The 14,973-nt window shown below is 46.3% G+C and overlaps 1 protein-coding gene across 1 annotated transcript in view; it reads left to right on the top strand.

Annotated features, from left to right (window-relative positions):
* The window catches only part of E(Pc) (Enhancer of Polycomb), a 90,208-nt gene extending 76,733 nt beyond the window's left edge, over window positions 1–13,475 (top strand). Inside the window, exons 14-15 of the mRNA XM_050178126.3 lie at window positions 8,011–8,212; window positions 10,745–13,475. Of these exons, the coding sequence (XP_050034083.1) occupies window positions 8,011–8,212; window positions 10,745–10,826 (284 nt within the window). The 3' untranslated portion in view covers window positions 10,827–13,475. The remainder of the gene's footprint in view (window positions 1–8,010; window positions 8,213–10,744) is intronic.
* The last annotated feature ends 1,498 nt before the right edge of the window (window positions 13,476–14,973 follow it).

The following is a 14,973-nucleotide window of genomic DNA, read 5'->3' as shown; positions in this document are numbered from 1 at the left end:
ACCCCTATAGTGATCCCAACAGCGAGCTCTTCAGTGGCGGCATCGGTCTCGGCAGAGCATAGGGGCTAATGAATGCTTTGAACACATGTCATCTGCCTTCGAAAACGCCTATTTTCGGCCTGCCTTAGGAAGATTTTCAAGCAATAACCGTCGCTCACAATGTCTGATTACGGTATTTACCCAACTCTAATTCGCACCTTTTATTTCATGACAAATTGGACTGAAAATTGCCAGTGCAGTATGATTGGATAGAAAAGCAAATCTGCCTTCATGGCGTTCATATGCTTTACTGCATAACATGGATGTATTGCAACAAAGCTCACTTTGAAGACCTTGAGGCGAGCTGAGTTTAGAAAACTGGCTGCCATTGTGCAACATACGCTTTTCTTGCTGAAAAATCAGGTTCGTGTTACATTTATTTTAGTAGCTTTAACGTCATTTCTACGTTAGTTTTCTTAGCAGATGTTGACTGTATTACGTTATGTAGGTACATTTTCATGTACAGTTGCCAGCGTGATAATTGAGACTTGACAGGGACCACTAAAATGTAGGAAATACTGGACTCCGCCAAAAATAAGTGACTTTATTCAACAAGTCGGTGCCGTATTCTCGGATCGACGCTTTCACAGCTACTTTCAGCCGGGCAGCCAGTTCGTGGCACTATGCGGGTCTGCACGTCAAATAGTAGATATTTGATTCGCAAATGGAATGATTATAATGTCAGCTATTCGATTCGATTAAGTGATGAATATTCAAGTATTCGCACACTCCTACTTATAATGTAGGTTGCCAAAGTCACAAATTTCCGCACAATGTATAAGCACCACCGAACTATAACCAAAACAATGTTTTTCAAATGTTGTTGCATGTGCAAAACATGTAGACCGAGCAGCTGCGTGTGTCCGGAAGTGTAAGCATACAGCCGGGATGTGCCCCCACCTTTGTTGGTGAGGTGGTTCCTCCTCTTTCTCACTATTGTACAGCCAATGCGAAGCATTTTGTTGACTTTGCACCAAATCACAACTTTGGCCACCAGCTCATAATGAGGTGGCGCTGTTTAGGCCAAGCACGTATGGGTGTCAGGCAGCATGCTGCTACAGGAAGCATGCTCTTGATATATGTTTGTACATGTACCGTATAGTGCGGAATATAGTTGTCTGGCAACATGTAGGAGCGCAGACCTTTCGGCATCCGCATCGTTATCGCCCCTTTGGTGACCGACGCGGCCCAACGTTAAAGCAGGAGACACACGGTACGATTCGGCGTCTGATCCGACGCGCGGCACCGCATGCTCCGGCATGCGGCATACGACGATTCGGGGCACGCGGTGCATGCATCAGAAAGCTCGAGCGGTGTGTAAGCTCCGCCCAGATACAGCCCCCCAGCTTGACTTCATATCAACGTCGAGAAATGCAATATAAACAACTCTGCACAGCACTGCTTCGCTTTACGTGAACACTGTCAATAAAATTATGCCCCTGCGAGTGATGGAACACTTCACGATGTCGCGTTGTCCACTGAAGGCTCCGCCATCAAACAGTGATAGGGCCGGTAGGCCTAGCTAGGCGGACGCTGTGGCCGACGGCGCTGGCGATCCAACGCGAGCTCGTCAGAGAGCGCTTATTTTTGCCAAAACAGTTAACACTGTACGCTTAGGTCGCCTGTAATTAAATACAATTGGTTTACTCGACGCAGAGCAAACGTACAAGCGAAGCGAGCAGCCTTGCTCAGACGGTCGGTGTGTGCTGTCTGCCCGCGAAATGCCCTCATGTCGCTGCTCCCGATCTCGCCAGTAGCTTCGTGCTAGTGTACTAGGCGCTGCTTTGCATAACAGGCACACGTTCAAGATAATTTTGCTGAACTGGTAACTATTTCGTGTCCGAAACAAACTGCAGCAGGCAAGGAAAAAAAAAAAGAACTGCAAGGAACCGGCCAGCCAACGCCGCCTCCGTGGAGGGAACGTCGTAGAACGTCACATGCCAGCCGCGCTGTCATTGGCTGCCGCCAGACAACGGTGCGGTTGTCGGACGCGTTGGACGATGAAAATCTGCCCGGTTTGCTGCACGCCGGACGTCCGAATCGGACCGTGTGTCTCCCGCTTAATGTTGCCTACGCAGTTCGATCGACACCATCTTCCCGTTTTGTGCAGCAATCGTTCCTGACGTTGCTATTACCGACAACCCGCAAAATGAGTACGAGTACTACTCGGCGTCAGTTCAACGCAGCGTTTAAAAAGAAAGTTATCGAATATGCTGAAATGCATGGGAACATGTCCGCCCAGCGGCAATTTGGCATCTTGGAAAATAGCGTGCGGTACTGGCGAACGCAGAAAGACAAGCTGTCTGCCCGCAACGCGCGAAAGACGTCCTTTCGCGGGCGCCGGGCGGTGCACCCGGAGCTCGAAGACAAGGTGGCAGATTTCGTTTGCGAGCATCGTGCCAGATCTTTGCCAGTGACGACGGAACTCATCCGCATCAAAGCTATCGAGATCGCCCGAGAATCCGGACTGCCCAAGGAACAATTCGAGGGCTCCATTTACTGGGTTCGTTACTTCATGCGACGCAAGGGATTCGCACTTCGACGGCACACATCAATCTGCCAGAAGCTGCCAGATGCGTATGAGGACAAACTGGTCGAATTCCAGCACTATGTTATCCGTCTCCGGCCACAGCATGGATACATGTTGGGACAGATCGGCAACACTGATGAAACGCCGGTGTGTTTTGACAGGCTGTCGCCCACCACAATGTGCGAACGCGGCGTAAAAGAAGTCAAGCTTCTTTCTACGGGGAACGAGCATTCGCGCGTCACGGTGATGCTCGCGTGTACTGCAGACGGCAGAAAGCTGCCCCCATACATAATCTTAAGAGGAAGACGCTGCCGAAAGAGGCTTTCCCGCGGGATGTTGTCAATGATGTCAACACTGGATGTCGTGCTCAACAAGCCCTTTTAAAGACCGTGTCCGTGAACAGTATAATCAGTGGATGGCCGGCGACGACCCCAACCGGCCGGCTGCACAGGCTGCCTCTCGCCGCTATGGCCACATGGGTGCTGCAGGCTTGGCGCTCGCTGCCTGACGGACGATATGGTGGTGCGGGCATTCAAAAAGTGTTGCATTAGCAATTCCTTGGACGGCACCGAGGATGACATGTTGTGGGACGCAGCCAGTGAAAAGCAGTCGTCTTCGGACGAGAGTTCAGACAGCTCGAACGAATGAGCAGGTGATGAGTCTGGCGCCACCACTAAATAAAACGAACTTTTGTGCCTTATAATTTTTATGTTGACTTCTTTGCTTCAATGTAAGGGGGTCAACCTACATTCCACATTATACGGTAGATGAATGCACATTGATCTGGGTCTAGATCACATGCACAGGCTGCACTGAAAGCAGCACGCATGAAGCAGGGTTCGCTGGCGATGAGCCAGCAACTATCATAAACACGTATAGCAAAAGGTTGTATGTGTCAGTGGTGGAACAGCTGCGCCAATTGCGTCAAACAGCACCGAGAGCGGTCCTTTGCGTCATCCTGCTCCAAAACGGCATTTTAGCGGGAAATCGCACCGAGCCTGCACCAAAGCACGTATAAGATTGCGAAACCCTCCTTTCATCCATGCTTCCCAGTACTTCACAGCTAGCATAACTGAAATCAAAACCAACAGCGTGCTATCATCATTATCATAGAAGGAAGCAGAGGCCCGTCCATAGAGTTTCACGTCGGAGTCGTCCGGTTCGTCATTTGTGCATTGTTCTCTGACAGATGTACAATGTACCACTGTACCGTCTTGCTGGCGCTTGATTTCGATGTTCATCAAACCCACATGGTACCGCAGAGTTTGCCGAAAAAGGATGTCACATTCTTGGATTAATGGTAAGCTTTTTCAATGTTTATGGTTGATAGCGGAAGTTTGCTAAACTGCCGCTGCTATCAGAACCGCACGTGGTGCATAATTAAGAATGGTACAGTGGAACTTTGTTAAACCGTAGTTGGTCGGAGCTCGGAAAAAGTATGTGCTAAACGGTAGTACTGCTTAACCGAAATACCACGAGATCGCCCACTTACCTGTCAAAAACGGAACTCAGAGAGAGTGCGATGAAAGGAAAAAAAACATGCAGTATTTATTCACTTCGCACGACAAAAGTGTTATTTTCGTTTGATGCCGCGGTGGCCTAGCAGCGATGACCGAAACTTACTGAAGCTGCGAGCCAGCTTTTCAGCCAGCCCCCTCTTCTCAGTGAACACTCGCATGACAGATTCCTCGTTGGCGTTACGTATTCTATGTGCACGCGCGCAGTAGTGCTGCAGAAGTCCCGGGGCGCCTTTTTCATTGCCGGGTGCTGGAGTTTGGAATACTTTTCGTTTGGAATAGAGTTACGTTATCGCGCCCCTGTTCACGTCTCGACAATTGCATTCACGAGGCTGACATAACATGCAGCTTCTGCCACTGTAGGGCCTGAATCGCTCGTGCTGTCGCTTTCCGTGTCGTTTTCATCACTGTCGCTATGCGACACTTCGGCAACAACAGAGGCAACAATGATGAAAAGTCGAACCTCGTAGCCGACATCTCTTCGCGGTTACAGAAGCGCTGCCGAGCAACTTCTTCGCATTCCAAATGCCACACACCGTAGTCACACCGTAGTCAACAGCAGATTCCTGTCGCGTGCCAGCGCCGACTTCTTCGTGTCACGTTCTATAGCACAGACGATGTCTAATTTTTCTTCTATGCTGAGTACCCGGCGTCTCCTGTATCCGAGCTTAGGCATGATGCGAGCCCTCGCTTGCACGACGCCACAACACTCTCGGGCACATAATCTGGCACGACGTCGGAAGGATGTTGATGTTGATGTGGATTCAGACGCAAACGCACAGGGCATTGGAGGCCGTCGTTCCGATCTCTGAGGCTTGTTATTCTGGCGCCCCCCCCCCCCCCTCCCGATGGAGACGACGCACTGCCATGTTTGCGCGATGAAAAGTGGGAACGCTATGTTTTAACCGATGCTTATGCAGTAAGCTGGTACGGTTTATGTGGATACAAAACACATTATGTTCAATGGACGCTGAGTCGGGGATTTGACTTTACTACTTTTAAAACGAAACTACTGTTTAAGCGGGTACGGTTTAACGAGGTTTTAATGTATTCACACTATCAATCAGGTGATAGAGAAATGTGCGGAATATAACCAACCCTTATATTTAGCTTTCATTGATTACGAGAAAGTGTTTGATTCAGTCGAAACCTCAGCAGTCATGCAGGCATTACGGAATCGGGGTGTAGACGAGCCGTATGTAGAATACTGAAAGATATCCATAGCGGCTCCACAACCACCGTAGTCCTCTATAAATAAAGCAACAAAATCCCAATAAAGAACGGCGTCAGGCAGAGAGATACAATCTCTCCAATGCTATTCATAGCGTGTTTACAGGAGGCATTCACAGGCCTGCATTGGGAAGAATTAGGGATAAAAGTTAATGGGGAATACCTTAGTAACTCTCGATTCGCTGATGATATTTCCTTGCTTAGTAACTCAGGGGACCAATTGCAATGCATGCTCACTGACCTGGACAGGCAAAGCAGAAGGGTGGGTCTAAAAACTAATCTGCAGAAAACTAAAGTAATGTTGAACAGTCTCGGAAGAGAACAGCAGTTTACGATAGGTAGCGAGGCACTGGGAGGGGTAAGGGAATACATCTACTTAGGGCAGGTAGTGACCGCAGATTTGGATCATGAGACTGAAATAATCAGAAGAATAAGAATGGGCTGGAATGCGTTTGGCAGGCATTCTCAGATCATGAACTGCAAGTTGCCACTATCCCTCAAGAGGAAAGTGTATAACAGCTGTGTCTTACCGGTACTCACCTACAGGGCAGAAACCTGGAGGCTTATGAAGAGGGTTCTACTTAAATTGAGGACGACGCAACGAGCTATGGAAAGAATAATGATGGGTGCAATGTTAAGGTATAAGAAGAGATCAGATTGGGTGAGGGAACAAATGCAAGTTAGTGACATCTTAGTTGAAATCAAGAAAAAGAAATGGGCATGGGCAGGGCATGTAATGAGGAGGGAAGATCACCGATGGTCATTAAGGGTAACGAACTGGATTCCAAGAGAAGGGAAGCGTAGCAGAAAGTTAGATGGGTGGATGAGATTAAGAAGTTTGCAGGGACAACATGGCCATAATTAGCACATGGCCAGAGTAGTTGGAGAAGTATGGGAGAGGCCATTGCCCTGCAGTGGGCGTAGCCAGGCTGATGATGACGATGATGACATTTTAACCGGTATTTCGCTTCACATGGCTGTACTGTAAGTGGTATGTGTATACGTGGAGTTTTATGAGAGGCTTAACGGGAGTGAGAAAAGAGTGTGTTATAGCTGGTTTTGTGCTGTAAGTAGTTATGCTATACCTGGTCACAACTACAACTTGTGGACGGAAGGTTACGCGAAGTCACATATTGTTCATGCAAATTTGTGCATCTAGTTTCCAGGTGAGTGTCTTGGGTCGTGAGCGCATGCGGTGCACTGTAGCCACTAGTCGCAGAAGTATGTCACTCGGCCCATTTGATGGTAAATAGATTCACCTCTGTCATGCCACATAATAATTATGCGATCTTTCTGGACATAAAGGTATGAGACTTAATGTTGTATCAAATTACATGACGCATACCTGTGTCTTTATTTCATATATGATGCGTTGTGCACTGTTCCTTTGGTTGGGAATGAAAACAGTGAGAAGCCTGTCCAGCATTCGTAGTGTTGCCTGCCGTGTATAGTACACAGGAGTATGGCGTACACTGATGGGTCTAAGGTTTTCTCTCTTCTTCTTGTCTCTTCTCTTTTTTTGCTTATTGTGCATACTGCTTATTTGCATACATTTTGCCTTGAATTAGTGCTGTTGAGCTCTGCTGTAATGTGAAGAACATGACAGCGATAAGATAAAAGGATCAGCAAATGAGTGGCTTGGAGTAGGGATTCCCAAACTGGCGATGCATTCTGTAACAATTTTGGTTGCCTTTCGTATCGACTTATATGAATATGTGCTCTCACTATCACTGGTATCCACTCGCCAGGACAATTAGTAAGAAAATCATCGAAGTAAAATCCTTACAAAGTAAGGTTCCCATATTCTGCAGATGGCTTCTTTCTGATTCTGTGAGCACTTGAATCATTGTTTGTAATGTCCTCCTTCCCATCATTCCTTCACTGCTGTAGAGCTGTTAATTGCCCATCTGTTTTTACTCTCACGCTGCTGTACACAGTTGTATAATCATACTCTTGCAATAACTGCACCCAGAACTTTTAAATAAAATTGTGCAGAAAATATGTTTATCAGTATTGTGCATATATAGACTGCGCATCTAAGCTTAACATTAGAAAGGCTAAAAAGACATGTTCCTGTGAAGAGAGTTGGGTCATATCTAGCTTAGCCATATTGAGAAATAGCCGTGGCCACAATTTGTCTCGTTATCCATCCATCCATGCGTGAGAGTTTTGTAGGCTCATTTTTTAAACTTGAATAGATTATGTTTTGTAAAGCAAATTGTAGCAGGCATGAAAAGTAAAAGAAAAAAAATTAGTGGCTATTTAGTGGCAAATGCGAGAGAAATGTGTGAGTGTTATGTCGCACCTCTTTGAGGTCTCGGGTCTATGATTTAAACTGCGTTCACCATGTTCTAAGATTATTCTAAGAGCCAGAGCTTTACTTTTGCATAACTTCATGAAGAAAAAAAGGAAACCATTCATTGTTCAACTTTTATATCAGCCTAGTGCAAAATGTGTGCTAGATTTTATTTCCCAATTGTATAACATCAATGACAAATAATTTCTGCTGTTAAGTGTTTCATGCATGTGTTAAAGGACGGTCAAGAACGTGGGGTTCCTTCCTCACTTTCCGAAGGAGAGTACGGCCTATTGGGGCAGCGAAATTCGGGAGCTCCTATGGCTAGGCTTAAAGGGAACATCGGGACAGACAAGCTTGTTTCTGAGACTGCCTGGTTTTTGCCCTCTTGGTCACAGCTCGAACAGCCAATGAAGGGGACGTGCTGCGGACAGCGCCCAAGCAGCAGCCCGGAGGCCAAGTGGCTCCGGATGCTGGTGCGGAAGCCGACTCGCACCTAATGGCCGCTCTGCCACCCGTGGAGCTCGGCAACAAGCTGCCAGCATCACTCACAGACCTCCGGTATTCCATCCTGGAACAGAACGGAAACGAAGGGAACAAGTAGGCTGCCTTTGCACTTTTCTTACATAACACAAGGCTTCTTTTCTTCTTCCTTTTTATTTTTTAGATTGTACACAGTCAATATTCTCGTCAACATATATTTGCGGCAATGGAGGGCATGGCTACAAATGAACAGCTTGGGCACACATATCGCTGTACCATGTAGACCAGGCGAGTTAGCCACAAGTTTTGTTTTCTTTGACGTTGCATAGTCTGCTAGCCTTCCTGAAGTGAAGGTGGCCACAGTTAACCCTTTGAGGATCAACTTTTTTCACCATATGCGACCGCCCAGGGTCGATTTCTTTTTTATTGCAGATTGCAATTCTTCTGAGGGACTTATCTCGAAAAAAAAATTGCTATAATTTTTCAAGTGGGTCACCGTAAAGTGAGAAAAAATTGTTTTGTGTTGGTATATATGTACTGTTTATCATGAATAACAACAATAAAAAAAGGAAATAAACTTGTAAGAATAAAAAATTTGATGCATTGTTATACACATAGTTCAAGGCTAAGGAAATGCGCACACGAGAATACAGTGAAACCTCGTTAGACCGTAGTTGGCCAGAGCTTGGAAAACATACATACTAAACGGTAGTACAATTTAACTGAAATAGCATAAGATCGACCACTTACATGTCAAAAACGGAACTCGGAGAGAGTGCGATGAAAGGGGAAAAAAATATGCAGCATTTAGTCACGTCGCGCTACAAAAATTTTATTTTTGTTTGATAGCGCGGCAGCCTAGCAGCGACGACAGCGGCTTCAAACTTACTCAAGCTGAGCTTTTCAGCCAGCCCCCCTCTTCTCGGCAAACATTCACATGGCAGATCCCTCGTTGGCGTTACGTATTCCCCGTGCACGTGCACGGTAGCGCTGCAGAAGTCATGGGGCACTTTTTTCATTGCGGGATGCTGTTCTCATCGCGACGATTGCATTCATGAGGCTGACGTAACGTGCAGCTTGTGCCACTGTCGGGCCTTTATCGCCCTTGCTGTCGCTTTCCGTGTCGTCCTCATCACTGTTGCTAGCCGACACTTCGGTAATAACAGAGGCAACGATGGGGAAAAGTCGAACCTCGTAGCTGACATCTCTTTGCAGTCGCAGCAGCGCTTCTGAGCAACTTCTTTGCATTCCAAATGCCACGCACCGTACTCAACAGTAGATCCCTGTCGCGTGCCAGTGCCGACTTCTTTGGGTCACATTTGATAGCACAAACAATGTCTAATTTTTCTTCTATGCTGAGCCTCTGACGTCTTATTTAGCCGAGCTTCGGCATGACGCAAGTCCTCGCTTGTGCGACGACACAACACTCTCTGGCATGCCGCCGAAATGATGTTGATTTGGCTTCGTGCACGAATGCACACGGCACTTGGAGGCCGTTGCTACAATCTTTGAGGCTTGTTGTTCTGCTGGGGTTCTAAATGGAGACGACGCACCGCCATGTTTGTGCAACGAAAAGGGGAAACACTATGTGTTAACCAATACGTACGCAATAAGCTGGTACGGTTTATGCGGATACAAGACACATTATGTTCAATGGCCGCTGAGTCGAGGATTTGCCTTTACTAATTTTAAAACGAAACTACTGTTTAAGCGGGTACGGTTTAACGAGGTTTTACTGTATTTCACAACTCTCAAATGTTCCTGCTCTTACACTAATATTTACGTCCATAGCATAACCGAACTGCGTAGGTGAGCGCAGTCAAGAAAACTGTGTGGTTGTGCGCCCTTTTAAAAGGGAAACATGTGACAAACTTCTGCTAATCTTCATCTTATCGGCAACCAGAGGCAATTCGTTTTCGCGTGTCTCCAGAAAAGAAAAAAAAGAACAGAAAACGCAACGCATGCAGAGTGGCATCATCCCTATGCGCACCCCTGTGAACATTAAACAAGCGAGAAACAGGGGGTTGCCCTTTGAGCGATTAGTAACGAGATAGCCATCAGTTTTGCGAGCGCAAGAAGCTGAAACCGCCCGTGGAACAAAACCCAAACCGCCGCCCGCCCGTGCGCATACCAACGCGCAAGCGGTGGTATATAGACACCTCGGAGCAAACTAGCTCTAAAACAAACCACGCAACGAAAACCGAGAGAGGGAGGCGCGAGAAAAGATTCCCTATATTCCCACATAGTGACAGCACATAGTATCGGAAAAGAATAAGTTAGCCGTATGTTTACGTCATCAACCTTCGAAGGGTTAAATCACTGTTGCATACCATTTGCTTAGTTTGTCGTGGGCAAGGTGTGGCGATTTGTGGGCAAGTACACAAATTTCTCAATTGTATATATATATAACAAACAACTTACAAGTTATTTACTATACTAATTAAATTTACCCAGAAAGCTTTTGTTTTGTACGTCGTCTCAGTGGCCAGGAATAAAGGTGACCAAGTTAACATTTTTTTATGCGGAATGGCCTTTATGGCGTTTAAGGTTACAGAGCTCAGCCTCCGTTCATGGCCAGAATTTAAACTTGGCACATCGCATTCTGTCGCACGCTGGCCTGAAGTGCTCAAGCCTACGAAATTGTCGCAGGGCACGCCACGAGCTGAGCAGCAGCAACCTGGCTCGGGTCAAGTTGGAGCCAGATGGTGGTTTGCCCATGGATGTGACCTGACAGCCGCCCCACCACTTTCTGGAGTCCCGCCGAGTTTCCCGTTGCCATCCTGTGGCATCGATGGCTGCCGTTGCCGCCGAAGGCGCGCAGCCACTGCTGGCGCCAGCCGCATCTCCCCTGCTCAGCCGTTCGGAGCGGCAGCGCGCTGCTTCTGGGAGGAGAGGTGCTCAGACCAGGCCCACTGCTCACCCAATCTGGGTGGGATCACACCCTCGTCGCCACCTCCGTTTGGCTGGTTGCCGGAAAAAAACCTTCACGTTCTGCTCAACTGACGCACGTTGTGACAGCTGTGACCTCCTGTTTGTTACCCGTTTGTCGTTGGTTGTCGGCACCGAGAAAGAGGAAGAGCAGAGTGTCGGCGCGCGCCGGCGGAGGCGCTGCTGCTACTGCTGCCTCTCTGTCGGCTTTCCCTCTCCTGTTCCAGCTTGCTTTTTCCCACTGGTAGTTATTTTGTTGTTACTAGGTCTCGGAGTGTGATTTAGCAGTTCGCCAGCTTGACCTGCACGTTGAACCTAAAGAAAAAAAACATTTTTTTTTTTTCTTTAACCTCTTTTGTGTAAGACACTAGAGCGACTGCTTACACAGTTCTGTGCATGGCTGTCACAGGTGACCTTCGTGGTTACTTGCCGTGTGTGCTTCTAAACATGCTTCGTCATAGTGTAAATTGCAGCTGAGAATTACATCTGTCTCTTTTGCTGCCAGTGGGAAAAGTAAATTGCTCTTATGAGGAAAGCATACAGCCCTTTACAGTGTGTCAGCGCTGGAAGCATTGTTACAGCGATAAGTTGATCAAAGTTAATTTCAGATGTGCAGTCCCCCCCCCTTTCTTTTTGTGCCCTCCCAAATAAATTACCCCGGGACAAACGACAGTTGGAAGAGGTAAAGGGCTCTGTGCAAAATACTGAAAATACTGTTTCTGGCTGTGTTGATGTCACTGGTGCAGATGCTGTATCAAGCAAAGGTGTTGTTCAAGAGTGTACAATTGTAAAAAAAAAAAAAAAAGGAAAGCTGTGCAAATGCAGTATAATTATGTTTCAGGGCAAAATATAGAAAGGGGAGGTCTTGCTTTGGAAGGAGAAGGAAGAAGACGAGAACAGCAGCAATTTTTTTTTTTTAATCGTTTTCAAGGACTGTTGTGCACTCGTGTTTGATATTTCTTTTCCTGCCCCTTTTATGGTGCGCAATGGCAACGGCCACATCCATGGCTTGGTTCTGTAGCTGTGATAATACCTCATAAACAGGGACTTCTGTATGGGAAGGGTTCCTTTCTTTTTTTTTCCCCCCCAGCATTTTATTTCGAGGGCTTGGGGAAGGGGAAAGAGCAGAGAGGAGACACGTGAATGAGCTTGTGAGCTCTCTCATCTCGTTGTACAATGTGCTCTTGACAATGTGTGTGCGTGTGTGTGTATACACCCATTGTGTAACTAACGGCAGTGCTAGTTGGATTCATTTGTCAAGTGTGAGTGGCGGCGCTAATGTGCTGATGTGTGTGCGAGTATGTGTGCGTGCGTACGTTTGATGAATGCATGTGTGTGTTAGCTTGCATGGCACATTTTCTAAATGAAATGAAAAGAAAAAAGAGACAAACAAATAAACAAGCAAACAAGAGGTTTGATTTAAAACAGCAAGTTTACAATGTTTGAAACTAAGGGCACCGTGCTATTTGGTGCACTTTTTTTTTTTTTTTTTTTTTTAGTTTCACGGCAAAGGTACGGAGGTGGTCAAACGTGACTTTTATGTCAGACCACCGAAGTTGCTGTGCATTCAAACCACAACTGGGGCACGCTAGATGCCCTGTGTGTACTTTGAAAATGATTTAGTGTGCTCCTGTAATCTTTCGACACAGCTGTGTGGGAAAACCGTGTTGCAAAATGTGATGCAAGCCCTACCCTTTGCAGAGTTGCACAGAATAGTGACTTAAACCTCGGTGTCTAAAGCGTCCAGCACGAGGTCAGAGTTCTTAGCACGCAACAACTGCATTTGAGTCGTGATTGAAATCATTGCGAGAGGCTTGTTTTCTCCGTGGAAGTCTTTGCGTGACAGCTTGTAAATTAGCAATCTCAGGGGTCTATCTCTCTCTCTCTCCATCTCTGGGCAATGTCGTCATAAACTTGGTGTCTGCCAGCTGCCCTGGAATTTGACAGCCGTTCCATGTGTATGTATTGGCTCAATGGCAGTACCATTTGTGTCGTGGCGTGTCACTCGCGCATTCGCTTTAAGCCCGCTAGGACAGTAGGAGAAGTGTGTTCACGAAATCACAAGTAAAAAAAAAAAAAAAAACCTGCACAAGGCAATATGCAGGTACCCTGATTTATGTAAATTGGTAGCTCGGTATGAATGTACATTCATGCGCGATGCCAGAAGCAGCATGAGAGCTAAGGCATTTTGAAGTACAACACTGTGTCAGTTGAAAGTGTGGCGTTGATTGTTTTTTGGCATGAGTGTATTCATGTAAATAGTTTTTTTTTTCTTCCACTGTGGAGCTGTGACTTTGAAGAGGGTTTTGTTGAACTCTTCGACTCTGTATATATTTTGTATTTACGTTGAAGGATGAAATCGTGAGGGGCAAAAAAAAAAAGTCTTCATATATCATTTGTAAATAAGCATGGTAGCCCTCATGGGATTAAAGATCTAACCGCCTCAGAACAACGTTTTCGTTTCTGTTCCTTTGAAAGTTTCGGGTACTGTTATGTACAATTGAAATGCGAACAAGTTGGAGCGAACTAGCATGCCTTCGTTTATTTCCGATTTCACCAGTTTGTGTAATGTCAATATGACTGTGGCTATAGTACCATCTGTGGTGACCATATAAGTGGCCATTGTGAGGTCATGCTCTCGATTTTCTTTCTTTTTTCTGTTTCGTGTGTGTGTGTGCGTGTGTGGGTGTGTGTTTGAAAGGCGTTTTGTTTTGAAGTTCCTTGTTCGCATTTCATTTGTCCTAGATGGTATATTCCATTGCAAAAATGTTAAGGCCAGGTGGCCATTGTCAGCAGCAGCCCACTGACTTTACTTTCTTGTGATAAGCGGCACATAATGAAAAATGTGATGCACTGTTGTACGCGCACTAGCTGTAGGGGCTCAGTGACTACAATATTTCTGTTGAGCATAAAGTCACTCAGCTGGAGAATGTATATCACCACGGACGACCTCTAGAATTTCCTCTGTAAGCACTTTTCCTTGTAGACAAGGCAAAGCGTCATGGCTATCATGACAGCCGTCATGTCGTCACTGATGTGTTCCTTCAACCAATGCTTCCTGCTTCACCAGCCAACCACATATATGTGCTTGTGCTGCACATCACACACACACACACACGGCAGTATTTCAATGGTGCAAAATGCAAAAACACCCATGTACTTAGATTTAGAGGCACTCCAAAGAAACCCAGGTGCTCAAAATTAACCCGGTGTCCCCCCCGCTATGTTGTGCCTCATAATCATATCGAAGTTTTGGCACTTAAAATGCTGAAATTTAAGATCATCATTTTGACACAAGTCTGTAATCACAAAAGCTCTGTAATCTGCCAATGTCCAGAGCATGTGCAGCTATAAGGTGTGCTCTTTCTAGAGGAATACCAATTTGTATGGCTTGTAGCAGCCAGGCAACGCAAAGGCAATCGGGGAAAAACAAACTTGAATGAGAAAAAAAAATTAATTTTGTTCAATTTGATTGTTGGCAATGGAAGATACGATATCACCCTGTGTCAACAATATGTTTGTATCGACAATACGAAACGAATCCAGCCACACTTCCGCATCCGCTCTGCCCCCACAGCCGATAGTGTTGCCCACGGTGGGGCGACGCTATCATGAAGAGCGCCAGCAGAGGGGAGCTAATGCTTTATCTGCCTCGTGCTTCCGTTAACTGCTTGTGTGCTAACATTTCGAAGCTATGCTATATGCAACGCCTCTCCAAAACTCTAGATTACACAACCTCAAGTACTAAACGTGCGGGAAGACAGTGCACATGATGCCACGGCATCTCGGCACGCCCGCTTTTTCAACTCTCGTTAGATTACAGTGAAGCTTCGTTAAACCATAGTTGGCCAGAGCTCGGAAAAAGCACGTGCTAAACAATAGTACTGTTTAACCGAAATAGCATGAGATCAACCACTTACCTGTCAAAAACGGAACTCAGAGAGGGTGTG

Source organism: Dermacentor andersoni, chromosome 5 (assembly GCF_023375885.2).
Source record: "Dermacentor andersoni chromosome 5, qqDerAnde1_hic_scaffold, whole genome shotgun sequence".
Classification (NCBI taxonomy): Eukaryota; Metazoa; Arthropoda; class Arachnida; order Ixodida; family Ixodidae; genus Dermacentor; species Dermacentor andersoni.
Note: the sequence above shows the minus strand (reverse complement) of the source record. Positions and strands in the feature narration are given on the sequence as shown.